This window comes from Trichoplusia ni, chromosome 16 (genome assembly GCF_003590095.1).
Source record: "Trichoplusia ni isolate ovarian cell line Hi5 chromosome 16, tn1, whole genome shotgun sequence".
Classification (NCBI taxonomy): Eukaryota; Metazoa; Arthropoda; class Insecta; order Lepidoptera; family Noctuidae; genus Trichoplusia; species Trichoplusia ni.
The window spans coordinates 701,981-716,708 of record NC_039493.1 but is presented as its reverse complement, the minus strand read 5'-3'; the positions used below and the strand labels follow the sequence as shown (position 1 = coordinate 716,708).

General features: G+C 36.4%; 2 protein-coding genes across 4 annotated transcripts; both read right to left on the bottom strand.

The window, feature by feature from the left end:
* Positions 1–3,970: 3,970 nt before the first annotated feature.
* LOC113502033 lies at positions 3,971–5,728 on the bottom strand. 2 transcript variants are annotated; one of them, XM_026883399.1, is made up of 3 exons: positions 5,575–5,727; positions 4,593–5,422; positions 3,971–4,177 (listed from the first exon to the last, which is right to left on the bottom strand). In XM_026883399.1, the coding sequence occupies exons 1-3, from the start codon at positions 5,581–5,583 to the stop codon at positions 4,147–4,149; spliced, it is 870 nt and encodes a 289-aa protein (XP_026739200.1). In that variant the 5' UTR covers positions 5,584–5,727; the 3' UTR covers positions 3,971–4,146. The 2 variants fall into 2 exon arrangements, with proteins under 2 accessions (XP_026739200.1, XP_026739199.1); XM_026883398.1 differs by having other exon boundaries at positions 3,971–5,422; positions 5,575–5,728.
* A 107-nt stretch (positions 5,729–5,835) lies between these two features.
* LOC113502034 (myotubularin-related protein DDB_G0290005-like) lies at positions 5,836–11,938 on the bottom strand. Of its 2 annotated transcripts, none has more exons than XM_026883402.1 (2): positions 10,682–11,938; positions 5,836–6,733 (listed from the first exon to the last, which is right to left on the bottom strand). In XM_026883402.1, exon 2 carries the CDS (start codon positions 6,632–6,634, stop codon positions 5,921–5,923), a length of 714 nt encoding a protein of 237 aa, XP_026739203.1. In that variant the 5' UTR covers positions 6,635–6,733; positions 10,682–11,938; the 3' UTR covers positions 5,836–5,920. The 2 variants fall into 2 exon arrangements, with proteins under 2 accessions (XP_026739203.1, XP_026739202.1); XM_026883401.1 differs by lacking the exon at positions 10,682–11,938 and adding an exon at positions 6,912–7,165.
* Between the last annotated feature and the right edge of the window lie 2,790 nt (positions 11,939–14,728).

The window sequence follows — 14,728 nt, the reverse complement described above, 5'->3', positions numbered from 1 at the left end:
TTATAAATTATTATTTTGTTTTACTCATCACCTTGAAAATACTCCAAACAAATGATTCACTGGTGGAAATAAACGGAAATATTAGTATAACTTTCGTAAGGCGGATTCATGTTGTAGAGGAAGTCTATTATAATTGTTTAACTCGCGACCCCGTCGGCGCTTAAGCTTGTTATTAAGAGCTCAGTTTGGTCCAAAACTAGAAAACTAGCAAAAACCAGGTGTATAGTATGCGTAATTCAACCGTTATGAGTTTATAAAATGTACGTACATTTGATCTTGAAATTATTTAAGCATTCCGAATACCCTCAAGAAGACATGGACACTGTTGAATATGACTTTGTCAAAGTCTGAATAGCTTCTAGTAAAGAAGGGAAGACTGCAATAGGTACATGGATAGCCAAGTTGTATAAGGTCACCACGTCAAACCCGCTTTCCGTGACAGGTTCGATCTTCCCGAAGGACAAGCCTACCCTGCGGCACAAACATTGAATGTCTCTTAAAGCGGGAGTCTTAACAATAACTCTGAGTAGTATGGTCGTGCCAATTGGGTCGTACCAAATCCAATATCTTTTTTACAATATCAATTGTTTTAGAGAGACTACTAAACGGAATATCATTCTCACCATCGGATTTAAGTTCTCAAATGAAATAATAGTTTGTCTCATTTCGATTCTAGTATATTAAAATGATGACACTATATATTACCATTGATTTATCAGGAGCACATACTTTACACTAGAGTTAGCGGTACACAGCAAATGCGATTATGCGATAGAATCATGTCAAAGATAAATCTCCACAGGTAAGGAAATAGGGAATATTATTCATACTGCAGTTCAAAAGAACACCTACCGCGTAGGCTAAGAAACCTTCCAGCTTTTACAGCTATTTATAAAATCGACAGACGAAATCAAATCAGAACCTTTAATGGTTACTATAAATCATTTATTGTACTCAATATGGCGGGTGGTTCACTACGTCACAATTTTGAGCAATAAATGCCTCACTAGAGTTATTGCTATTAAACTATTCACAGGCGCTTCATGTCAATCTACCAAAGCACGCATTTCGCAAGTTCATAAACTTCTTAAGTAGGGAAGTATGTTGATTCAAATTTCTATTCCTTGTTATAAATTATACGAGACACTTATAGACAACGGAAAGTGTTTTTTTTGTGTTATCATTCAAAATAAAAAAATCAAAATCATTTATTGGAACAAAAAGTAGTGAATAACATTAATTATGGGTTAACAGCCGCATTAGTTATTAAAAAACTGTGTCGCAACTGTTAGCGCCCACCTCCGAGATGGGGAGTGCTCCAACATTGAAATTAATAAACATTAATAGAAAAGCACTTAAAACTAGAAAAACACAAAAAAAGAGACTATGCTTATAACTAATAAAATTACAAAAACTAATAATAACTGAGATCATAAGAAATAATAATATTAAAATTATGCGTTGTGTGTGTGTGTGTGTGTGTGTGTGTGTGTGTGTGTGCGTGGGTGTGTGTGTGTGTGCGTGGGTGTGGGTGTGTGTGCGTGTGTGTGTGTATATGCGTTTAGGCATGTATGTACGTAAGCTGAGTGGAGGGGGGTGGTGGGGGGTGATACAGAATTGAATGAGACAAATTCTTCTTAATTCTAACAAGAATACCACGGTATCAATCAAATGAAGTCCGAAGCCAACCTTATTAAAATTGTTGTGCGCTTCCGTATATGGAAATGACAGGTGACTAATTTACAAGAAATGCCATTTCCATTTTCATGTCTTCTATTGCAATTGTCAATGCTAGCTACATCTAAATTGAACAAAATAAAGAGCTAGTCATAAATACGATGATTAGACTTTCGATGCTAATTGTAGAGGTCAATGATTTGTTAGGAAATTAAAAAAGGTAGTACCTGTAAGTAGTAAAGTACCTGATAGGGGAGATAACATAAGAAGATGCTAAAATAACTGCACTTTGTGATCTTACAAAATAAGGTGTTTAAGCCCGATACGTGTCCGAAAAAATTGTATAATCAGCTAATTCTTGGTCAGGTAAATCATGTTTAATGAGGATTATCGGGTAAGTCTTTACGTCCGTATAAGCTTCGGATAGTTCGGGAAGCGGTAGACTAAGTTAAAAAAAATGGAACCCTCAGAAAACATTTATAAAATAAATTAATTCCTCATAGTCGATTATTGCAGAGTTATTTAAATATCTAAAAACAATATAATGTTTATACTAATTTCTCGACAAAAAATACAATGATTAGTCGCTACGCGGTAGCAGTTGGCAACAAAATTAAATGGAACTGTTTCAAATAAATTTGTAAATTATTTCATTTTCCTTTTTTTTAACTATGTGAGAGATGATTTCATTTTCCCTGGATATCTAACTATGGTTAAGAAGGTTAGACTCCTCCCTATGTCTTCCCTGAATATTAAGAAATGTAGAATTTTCTCTGAAAAAATATTATTAATTTAAAAAAAAAATTAAATTATTAAAAATAATATTATTTTTTTCAAAATATATTGTAAAATCTGAAATCAGGAGGAACTCATGGAAATAAAAATAATGTCAATATTATCGTATATTTTGCCTAATTAGGTATTCAAGCAATATTCTCGTCAATTAAATATAGTTGACCGAATAGACGGCCTCTCTTTTCTTAGACTACCGACTTTATATTTTAATTTCACTCTATTGTGGGTGTTTTATTATTATGACCTATTTAGTCTCATTTTTATTATAAAGTGATACTGCTTTTAAATGCGATGGTGCCCCGGATGGGTGTCGCGAAAATAGCCCACCGGTGACCTGTCGGGCCGTCGCCGTTACAGGCGATGGCAGCGGTGCGCACGCGCCGACATCCAACTAATTCCCTTCGTGACGTAAACATTTTTGGCGGGATTTTCGCATAGTTCTGTCAACATTAAGGAATTTTTGCTGTTTATTATGCTAGTCGTATGTAAGAATGTTTTGTTTGTGTGTTGATGATACTCATGTTTTTGTATAATAAAAATTAATTTCATAACTTTTTCAAAATCATTGTTTTCTTATCTAATTTAGTTGATACTCTCTAGTATCTTAAACGCAAAATCATTCAACTTTACCTATTATAAACATATATAAATAAATCCCAAGTAATTTATAAAATCTTTCACAAAAACTGCATATATTATGCCTTATCATCTTCATCAAATCATAATTAATCACCGTTATGTAAATCAAAATACTTTTTTTAACCAATGACAATACATTTGTAGTTGATTTTGATCTATTAGCAATAAGCTACCCGATCACGTACGGAAGCTCACGCGAACGGTCACCGCGTCTTCAAACGTTCGTATTTTGAACTTTAAACTCTAAAAATAAATCGTTGGTGACCCCGCGCGACTCTCGCGCAGTCTTACTGACTTCTGAAAGGTCAAACCACGCTGAATAAGTCGTGCCCTATTGTCTAAACAATAGTTAAATGGATTAATAATTAAATAATAATCTTGACTTAAAAGGATTGCAGTGTAGTGTACACGTTTTCAGCGTTCAGTGTCAGTTTTAAAAGTGATATAGTATCTGAATTTATATGTGTTGTGAACGATTCTGTTTTGAAGCGGTTTTTGAAAATGGTTTCGATTGTGTAGATTTCGTCTTTATTATCGTTTTTTTTTATGGTAAGTAATTGTAGTACCTACTTACCTAGTATTTACGAAATATTGTAAATGAATAAATGGAAACAAATAATTACAAATTTAGTAAAAATGCTAGTTAAAGTAAAAACTTGTTTATTAAGTGTACGTATCGATTAAAAATACCTTTTAAATAGACACTCTAAATCAATGGATTTGTTACTACAAAACTGGATCGCGTCATTTTAATATAACTTACGGTACCCATGGCATAATAATTAAAACGTAGAATTCCTCTCTTCATTAATTTCTTTAATATCTAAAACAAATTATTTTTTTAAATTAAACGTTTATCCTATTTATAATATGCTTGTCTTCTTTATTTATTTTGAACTATTTTATGTACACGAATAATTTATCAATGCTTGAACTTTCCCTATATGGGAAGAGGCTGTGCCTAGCAGGGTTACATTTATAGGCTAATATTAAACAATATTCGAAAAGAGGTGTACAACAGTACAAAGGTGCTGCTTATTTCTTTAAATAATTCCTTCCAGCAGACCTGTGAAAGGAGAACTTTGTTAGAAATGTAGATGTAGAATATCGACTACAACAACAAGAATACATTACTTTCTAAAAATATACATAGTCAGGTCGAAATTAAATTAATAGGACAAATAATGCTCCCTTACTCGTCTCTCAAATACAGAGCTGCCGTTTTTAAACAGGAAATTAATACGCAAATTAGTAATTCACATTATAGAAAATGAATACCAAAGTGGTAAAGAAAATGTCGAGTTTATAAACCTAGATAGATAAACAATATACCTAGATATACCTTATACGGGAGAAAACCTTTCTTGTATAACACCTGCCCGCAAATATCCCGCTGGGCAAAGGCCTCTCCTCACGCGGTTAAGGTAGCTCCTAGTAAATGTCAACTTTATCCGTATTCCAAAATATTTTTGTTAACTTGCCTCCTTCGCATGAACTCTTCTCTTCTTTGATCATTCCTTATTTGATGCATGAGGTTCATAGCCAAATTCTCAGGAATAGGGACAATCCCGTATTTCGGGAGTTCCTCGAACTTGGCAGGGCGCTGGTTGCTCTGGTAGATTCTTCTCGATCCCTTATCGGGGAGAATTCTGAAGCGTTTGTAGCCTGCACCATTCGAATAGTATTTCTTTAAGCTTTGAGGAGCTAACGTGTAGCGCAGGGAGTCTAGAGTCCTTCTAGTAACTGGAGTCGTGAGAACTCGTTTAGTTGTAGTTGAGAAGCTTGAGGGTTGGGAGGTTGTCACCGTCGTGGTCTCCGTTGTCGCTATCGTTGTCGTTGTTGTCTCTGCCGTTATCGCCACCGTCGTCGCTTCCGTCGTCGCTGTCACTGTTTCGTGTGTGATATTGATTCTATCCGGGGGTGCCTCTCTTAAGAGCATACCGGTATCCGTATTATTGCCAGGTCCTGTTTGGAGCATAAACGGTACTGGGTATGGTACAACGAGAATGTTAGACTGTCCTGGGCAGTGTGTAGCGCAGAAATCCCTGCAGCAAGATTTTTTTGGTTTCTTCTTGCATTTTTGGCAGCTGCATTTGCAGTTGTACTGGTGTTCGGACGCTGAGCAGTCGCTGGAGCTGTGCCGGTTGTGTCTGCGGTGCGCGCGCAGTATGACCCCCTCGCTGCTGGAGCTGTCGTCGAGAGGGTAGTCTCTGTGCTGAATCGCATGGAAATATGGATGCGGAATGTGGAAGTTTCGCATGGACACAATATTTACTACTAGTAGGGCAAATATTAGCAAACTGTAAAATACCTGGAAAATACATGGGTTTTGAATGTTTGCTGATGAAAATATGATTACGAAATATATATGAAGTGAATATCATGTTTGAATTCGTATCGTTTTTTTGATCGATTCGATTTTTATTGAATGACCTCATATACAAATTTGTTGTTAATACTTACTACATCCATAGTGGGGGTTATATTTAATGTTATCTTGAAGATAAAGAATACAATAACTTGGTTTAATCCATTTGATTATTTATTTTATTTCGAGTAAGTAACAAGCAATAGACATTCAAATCAGTTATGGCATCATGTTTGTGATTTTGTATATTATTTTCCTTATCACGGAAAACAATATAAAAATTACAACAGAAATTTCATTACATTATTTTATGTTTTCATAAACTTGTTTGCGGATATAAATCAGGCATGCACAATCATTTCCTCGAATAACTTCATTCTATATAAAGCTACGGATGTCTTGTAAAAAAATAAGAAAGTATAAAAGTTCAAATACTTGAACTTAGAACTTCTCATCAAAGTCGGCGGCTCTCTTTTGTCTCCTCGAGAGTCCCTTCACGCTCTTGAGTTGAGACATGAGTTTCTCCGCCATGTTATCGGAGATGGGCACTATCCCGAACTTGGGCATCCAGGCGGGCTTGGTCCTGCGTAGTGACGTCAGCATGTACTTATTATTCCCATTCTTCAGCTTGTCCGGAGTCTTGACAATGATGTTGGAGTAATCGTCAACGACACTCTTGAGTACTGTGTCTAGCATGTTGTTGTCATTCTGTGACTTTAGGTAGATTCTCTGTGAGGGTGGCTCCGTGCTGGTCGTGGAGGTGACCATTTCGGTTGTCGTCGGTGGAGGCGGCGGTGGCGGCTGCGGCTGAGGCGTGGTGTTTTGCGGCGTTTTCGGTATAATTGGGTTTGGAACTATCATTGGGTAGGGGTAGGGGACGAAGACCAGGCTGGACTGGCCCTGTGCTGCTCTGGGGTCGGGGCAGGCAGACTTGCACATGTTCTTGCAGCAGTCGGAAGGTTGTTCACATTTGTTGCACGCGCAGTCACAGTCGTCGGACTCGTCGCTGTCTCTGTACCTCGATCTGAGGGCAAACCCGTGGTCACGCTCATGTTCATGCTCATGGTCATGGTCATGGGATTTCTTGTGGTGGTGGCCAGAGTGGCGTGTGTGATGATGATGGTGGTGTTTTGATTCTGAGCTGTAGTCATTCATTTCTTGCGACTGGGACTCTTGGTCGGGAGCTGATCTCGGGTCATCCCAGTAGCTAGAGCCTACATTACGGAGCTGGTATATTAGTTGAAGGAGCAGAATCTGTGGAAGATATTTTTATGAGAAAACTTGTAACAGTACTTGCGATTATCTTTTGTAATTTATTTATGCAAATTGTCATTTGAATTACTCAGTTTTGGATCTTTCAAATAAGTCAAAAATGTATAGTTTTTGTTCAACATTTATAAAAGAAAAATTAATTTACAATAAGTGAACCCACCAATTTGAGGTCAACACTTTTCATTTTGTGTCGTCGTCCTTTAGTCACTTTACACTGCCACTCAGTTCCGACCACTAACTAAAACTGCTCCAAAAAAAGGTTATATCAAGCAGGTGTTCTATTGTCCTTTTCTTTTTAATTTTCTCATTGTTCGTTACATTACCAACCATTTTGGACTTATTTCCTCTTTTGATTATGACATAGGTATTGTGTGACCTACTTTTTTTTTGGTCCTTTTTCCACTAGCAGTATACTTTGAACGTAGTTTGACTTTGAAATGACATAATTTAGGAAACCGTAACGTTTTTTAGTAAAATATAATACAGGGTTGCTTATTAACGCCTTGCCGTTGTGTAATGTGCGCGTTACACAACAGAAACGCTATTTTCCATGATCGGTAATGGAGCAAATTTTAGCGTTTGTTTCTTTCACTGTAGGAAATTTGAGATTAGATTTTGAATATTATTTTCAAAGCAGCCACTGAAAAAAAAAAACAATAACAGACAAATACCTAATATCCGTACTTACTGTTATTTATTTCTTGTAACGTTTCCGAATGAGAAGCCTTTTCAAATAAATAATTAATCGACCTATCTAGCTATTTACTTAAACACCATTTTTTTTGTATTTGTTTTGCTTTGCTTTTCAAGGGCTGTGATTAATTAATTAATAAAATAAAATAAAACAATTCATCAAATGGAGAGAATAATAAATAAAATAGCTGATTTGCATTTAGTAAAATCTCTCTTCTCGGTGTTAATAGGTCTTCTGATAGCTTGACATAGTATATAATTGTGTATATTTGGAAGATCATAAAATTGTTTGCAGGTTATTTGGTGCGTATTCAAATGGACTGGCCAAACTCTGAAGACGTTGCATGTCGGTTTGGTTTTTAGTCAAAAAGAGTCTGACACTACCCAGTTACTCCTCCTAGCAGGTCATTTGATAGAAATAATTATGTACAGACGATGAATTAAATTGTAAATCACCCTGCCTAAACAAACCATAACTACTATTATTAAAATTAGACAATTATTATTTATAGCAATATTAATTTGTCTAAATTGCTATTCTGCCCTCTTCCTCTCTCCTATATTTTTTGCGTGCCCAACTGGGTCCATATTGAACTCTAACTGCTATTTATTTTCTACCATCTCTGTAACATATGGAATGCAATAAATGATTGAGTATTGAGTATTGAATTTTCTCGCTCACAGAAACATTTTCCAGACAAACTTTTGAAAAAAAAAGAAAGGTAGATAAAAGTATAAAACAATACGTCGTATGTCTTCTCAGCTAGTATCCAATTCATTGTATTTCCATAGTCTATATCTTTTGCTTGCTACTTTTACCACTGATGACATAATACTACAATCACGCTAGGACAACTAACAACAGAGGTGGACAGGTCACAACCTTAGCTGGTCTATTCCTGGAAGTCGCGAAGTGGTGGAAGCATGCCAAGACGCTCGCATGGGAATCAATAACTGATATTAATATTATAATGCTTATAACTATTACATAGTTTTGAATAGTCTCGAGTTGTATATTAAATACCGTTTTTATGTATTGAAAGAAAGATTAGAAAGGCCGTAGCCTATTTTCAACCGACATCAAAAGTGGCCCCGTTATTTTCTCAATTTCTATCATTTGGTACCAAATTATCAAAGTTTGTACCTATAGGCTTTTTTTAATGACATAATTATGTATTGTAATGATTTCGGATTTCGATGAGGTTATTGGAATCATAAAAACTGTTTATTTTTTTTAACGTTCTAGAGTTTATGGTACAAGGGTACATGGGGCTAAGGGATGCTGCCTTGCGTTAAGCTTTTCTTCATTTGATCTTCATTTTCATACTTTGTAAACTATTTCATTTCTCAAGCAGATAGATCATCTACCCTGGGCCCTTTTACAGACTCTATCTTACGCAGTAGAAGGGGCCCGGATTGGTTTTAGTCGATGATAGTCCGATACAATGTCATAGCCCACATTTTTTTACTGTATAAAAATAATTTGGAGCAAGGGGCCCTCAACTCCTTTGTTGCCCCGAGGCCTCTGGGCCCTAGATCCGGCCCTGGTCCGGTATGTTTACACACAGCCGTGCCCTCAGCGTAGTTTGGAATCATGAGAGTTTCACCCTGGTTTGGTAGTAACTTAGTAGTCTGGCAATTTTGATTAGGACAGTCATGAATATCAAATATCAATAAAATCCGCTTCTAACTTACTGTTGTGAAATTCTTGAAAACGCATCAATTTCAATCGTTGGACGTTAACAAGGCTGCTTGAATTATATAAAAATGAAATATTTCCGGAAATTATTACAGGTTCTTAACAACAACCTTCAACAAAGTCATATGAAACGTAATTTCTAATGCTAGACATTTAAACACAATAGAGAAGGAACAGTTGACTTTAAAGTTTAATTTATTTTAATGGTATAAGGTATCTACTTCAATCTGACAGTGTCTTTTAGTACATAAACTTTATAATTGTGGGTTTCTTGTCTCTGTAATTATCGACTGACTTAATAAAATGCGCTAAACAGCATCTTAGATAGGTTCTTGTTGTCCAAGTGCAGACCTGGGGCTCAAGGGCCTAGGAGCAACAAAGAAGTGGATTCCCCCGCAAATAATTGTCGAGATTTTTTTAGATGTACTGGGTTTACTAGTTGAGATTTGAAATATTTTTTTCCAAGTTCTCTATTGTGGGACCCCTTGTGGAGGCCCCGGGCTTTCGCCCCGGTTGCGCTCCCCTAAATCCGGCCCTGCCGAAGTGAGAGACTACTACATATGTGAAGTGTAGAGCGCTGTGCTGTTTCCACAATCATGCCCCATAGGCTTAATTTTTAGTGTTCATGGTACAGGGGGCAATGGGATCTTGGCTTACGCTATATAGTTCGATATCTCGGTTCCATCTATAGAAGAAGAGTTGGACGCAGCGGCGGCCTTACCCATTGCGAGGCTAGGGCGGAACCTAACCTAACAGATCATTTTCAAATAATGATCTTTGCTTTTTTAGATTCCTATCTTTATTAATTTGCCGAAATTGCAAGTGTGAAATAATATAAATATAGTTCAAAAATCTATATTTTTAGGGGCGCGAGAACCCAGGCGATTGCCTCGTTCGCCACCCTCTAAGGCCGCCGTTAGTGGACGTGGTATGTGTTTGTGTGAAAGGGTAACAAATATTCCTCTATACTTATTAACAAACTTTCGCGTTTACAGCTTACTAGTTAACTCACACCTGACCGTCTGACTGTAACCAATACCTGTATGAAATATACATACATTGTTTTGATAAAACTAAGACGGATAGTTCCACCTGTTACTTGAACGTGTATCACCAACTTGGCGCCAATATACCGCTGCCAACATAATAACAATGACTAATAATGCACTGACTGCGTTTAGAGATATCTTGTGAAGGTAATTTGACATTTATTTTTTAATTTATACTAGGTAAGGCACACATACAATATTATTTGGCAAGTAAATGTAGCTATTTTGATCAAATTGATATGTTTTTGTGTCGAATATTTAACGAAATTAGCATAGGGTTAGCAAAATATAGGCAGAACAATTTTGTTCAATGCAATAACAATTTTGAACAACTGTAGATTTTTTAACGAAGTATTTATTTTACTATTGGTAATTTTGTTTTTAAAATATCCGATAACGCATTTTAAAATAAGAAAAAAAAACAAACGAGTCTGCTACAATCAAATTTCAAAATATACGGAAACTGTGAACACAAATGACATTACCCACCTTCCAAATTCAAATTACGTTACACATAGTATTCGATAACACCAACACTCGTCTTGAGTGTAACATTTTTCGGGTTGCGGACGTGAACGTCTGCGTGTATATAGACGTGTATGCGTATGTGCGCGTGCGCAGGGCGTCGGGTCACGACCTCGTCTCGCCGGAATTAGCCTGTGACGTCAGAAGCCAGGTGCCTGCCAACTGCCAACTACTGTACACACACGACGTAGATGACAACTCCAAATATACGCCGCTATAGTCCGTCTGAAGTATTTAATATATTGTGACCGAAAGCTCGAATTAATTAGGTGGATCTGGAACTGAGGAGTAAAGTTTGTTACATCCACAAATAATTAAATATTTGTTCCTTTAGAGCTAAGTGTTAAAAACCGTAGTAGCTAGAGCGGGAGACATGTTTTGTTTATTTTGATCTAATTTAGTCTAGTGAAGATTTGATCACACGGAATTACTGTGGGCAAAAATTTCCAAAATAAATGTTACTCCAAATTCTTGAGAACAGTGTAAATATGGTAAACAAAATAATCATGCTCCAAAATTGTGCTTTGGTTTTCATTATAAAGAATCCGAGATATTTGCCTTAATTTGATAGATACGGTGGAGGAAAGACGAATGCACATTTTCTTACTCCTTCAACAACTTCATGAAAATCGTTTTTATAGGATAAGATGAATATCGCTTCGGTGGTCATCGCAGTAGTTCCTGGCTTACAGAAGTTCCAACGTGTGCAGCCAGAGTCGTGCAAAGCATTTACGAGCGATCCCGTCTCTCTGGCTTATACAGTTGAAAGGGCCCGGGGTTGTTTTCGTCGGTGAGAGACCGAATTATCCCCAAGTCGTGCCCTCTAGGAGTAGTCATTAGCGTTTCATTCCAAATAAAAGGCAACGTGTGGCGGACTTGTGTCCTATAAAAATGATATAATAGTCAAGTTACAACCAGTCTTGTAGACATGTACCTTTTACCTATCCCTTCGCAATATCAACTTCATTCCACGTGACCACTAAGCCGATACTTAAAGGGCCAGTAAATCTAGGTACCACTCAAACAAACAAACAACATTATCAACTGATTTTCCACAGAACTGATATGGGTTTCCTTTGTCTGTCTGTCTGTGTCCGTGTGTCTGTGTGTGTCATATCTGTATCGTTATCTATCGTCTACATGACCGGTCGCGTCTTATATGACTGGATTTGTTGAAGATTATTTGCGATATTCATGTGTTAATATTTGATTAGCTTTCGTTACAGGGTCCATTGCATAGAGGTCTGTTATTGAGAGAAATGAAAGCAGAAAAAAAACAATTTATGAATATTAACCAAATATTGTCAAAACGTATGAAGAGTTTAGCTGAAGTACAGACACTGAGTAACCCTTCCAATTTGTTGTGTTCGGAATGGATGAAAATTTAGCAAATCTATACTCTATACTTACTTAATATAATCTATACTAATTACTAATATATAAAGCTGAAGAGTTTGTTTGTTTGTTTGTTTGAACGCGCTAATCTCAGGAACTACTGGTTTGATTTGAAAAATTCTTTTTGTGTTGAATGGACCATTTATCAAGGAAGGCTATAGGCTATATAGCATCACGCTGCGACTAATAGGAGCGAAGGTACAATGGAAAATGTGGAAAAAACGGGGAAAATTCTAACCACATGGACGAAGTCGCGGGCAACAGCTAGTATAATAATATATAAAGCTGAAGAGTTTGTTTGTTTGTTTGACCGCGCTAATCTTAGGAACTACTGATTAAAATTGAAAAATCCTTTTAGTATAGCAGGTTTTAGGGTATATAACATCACGCTGCAAATAATAGGAGATACAATGAAGATACAATGGAAAATGTGGCAAAAACGAGGAAAAATATTCATCTTCGAGGGCTTCCGTTCAAAAATTCATAACCTATAACTTCTAACCACTCAGACGAAGTCGGGGGCAACAGCTAGTAGAAGAATATTCTTACAAATAGTTAAAAAGTCTTTTCAAATTCAATTCCATCCTGTATTATCCAAATGTTTGTCTAATATGAGAGTCGAACTCAGAGTATTCGTGTTCAATCCTGAAACTCGGAAAACTGTGTTATCACTGCGACCATGATGGCATGATGATAACACAGTTTCCCGCGCTATCATAATTAGAAATTTGTGTTCCTAAACCTAAGTAAGATTATTTACAATCTTGCATGTTTTAAGGTAACCTCTTCCACAGTTATCTTACAAGTAAACCTCTACTAGTACATATACGTACTTAAAAGTCAACTCTCAGTGACATGTTATCAGCAAAAACAATTAAATGTGTATTAATTGATTATGAAAGAAGGTGTGTAAAAGTGATGACATACTCGACATCTCAGCCTACCGTCCACTGCTGAACGTAGGCCTCCCCCAACTTGACATACTCTACTAATAAGAATGCTAAATGCTTTTAATTCTAGTAGGGCTAAAAATAGGTGCTAAGAAACGTTAGATTACAGATCTAGGGAGTCTTTTTTTGGTAACGAGGATTCCCCTCATGTACATCTCCTCGAGGGAGAAAGCGAGTAGTGTCATACTCTTACTGATTATATCTGAACCACCGTGCAACGTCTCCTATGTTTTGGCCGGTGCGTGGCAATACGTAGCAATGTTCTAAGTGCACTATTCATATCATTTCCATTGTATTACATAGTGTTCATGGAACAGCTTCTAACTGGACCTTATGGCCTATCACCAGCTGTTTAAAGTGATTTTTCTACAGCCGAGGAGTCGACAGGACTTATCACGCAGCGTAGAGCATTCTCTCCACCGCAACGGCAACAGACTTCAAGAGGTCATCTTAAGTGCTTACTGCTTAGGCTCTGTTGATAAACAGCTACAAATTTAAACATGGCATGATTAAAATTTCAACAATTTTTCGTTTGAAATTACAAAAATATGTGTCATAATACATTATCTTGAGACATAATCCACTAATTAGGTACAAGCTTGTTAGGGTTCCGTACGTCTGAATACAAAAACGGAACCCTTATAGGATCACTCGTGTGTCTGTCCGTCCGTCGCTTACAGTCAATTATCTCCGAATCTATTAGACCGATTAAGTTGAAATTTGGTACACATATCAATTCCTATGACCCAAACACAGAGGTGTGACGTGAGCAGATGAAATCTGTATATGGGGGGTCATTTTGGGGGGGGGGGAAGGGGAAAATTAAAAAAAAATATATGAAAACTGCATCGTGTGGCATATCAAATGAAAGTTCTTGTTGAGAAGATCTTAAATGTATTTTTTTTGTAATTTTAAATTAAATAGCTTCCAAGTTATTCAAAAAAATAGACGAAAATTGACCATTCCCTCCCCTATATCTCCGAAACTACTGAACCTAAAATTTTCAAAAAAATTCAGATTAGTTTTCTCCTTATAGATTATAGGAAAACCTATAGGAAGTCCATGTTATTTACATTTGCAGGTGGAATGTGTGGGAGAACATATTTTTTAACTCCAATGTTAAGTTTTGTTGAATCGGTTTGTAGATGAGTACGGAACCCTCTTCACGCGAGTTCAACTCGCACTTGTCCGGTTTGTTTATAAATAGAATTACATTTTTCATTCAAGCGATATTTTTTAAGAATTTCTATGTCTTTAAGCACGAACTGTATCCTTTTGATTATTATCTGTATCAGAAATTACATAGATTACATTTCATGCCCATCGGATATAGACTAATAATCTCTTATGACTAATTTAAATTAGTCGAATTACAAAGTTTCCCTTTTTTATTTTTGCCTAAATGATCTTAGTAATGTTGACAACATGCCATTTGATACAAATACATTTGTAATATGATTTCTGTTACAACATGCATGACACAATAAATATAACGAATGTACCTACTTACGTACTTATATTACGTTAACATGTATACTTGAGTACTTTTAATACTTCGTAAGTAATTCCCCAGATACCTACTTATAAACCAGTTATGTGTGACAAGTTATCAGCAAGAACAATTGAAAGTGTATTCATTGATCACGAAATTGAAACATTAGGAACA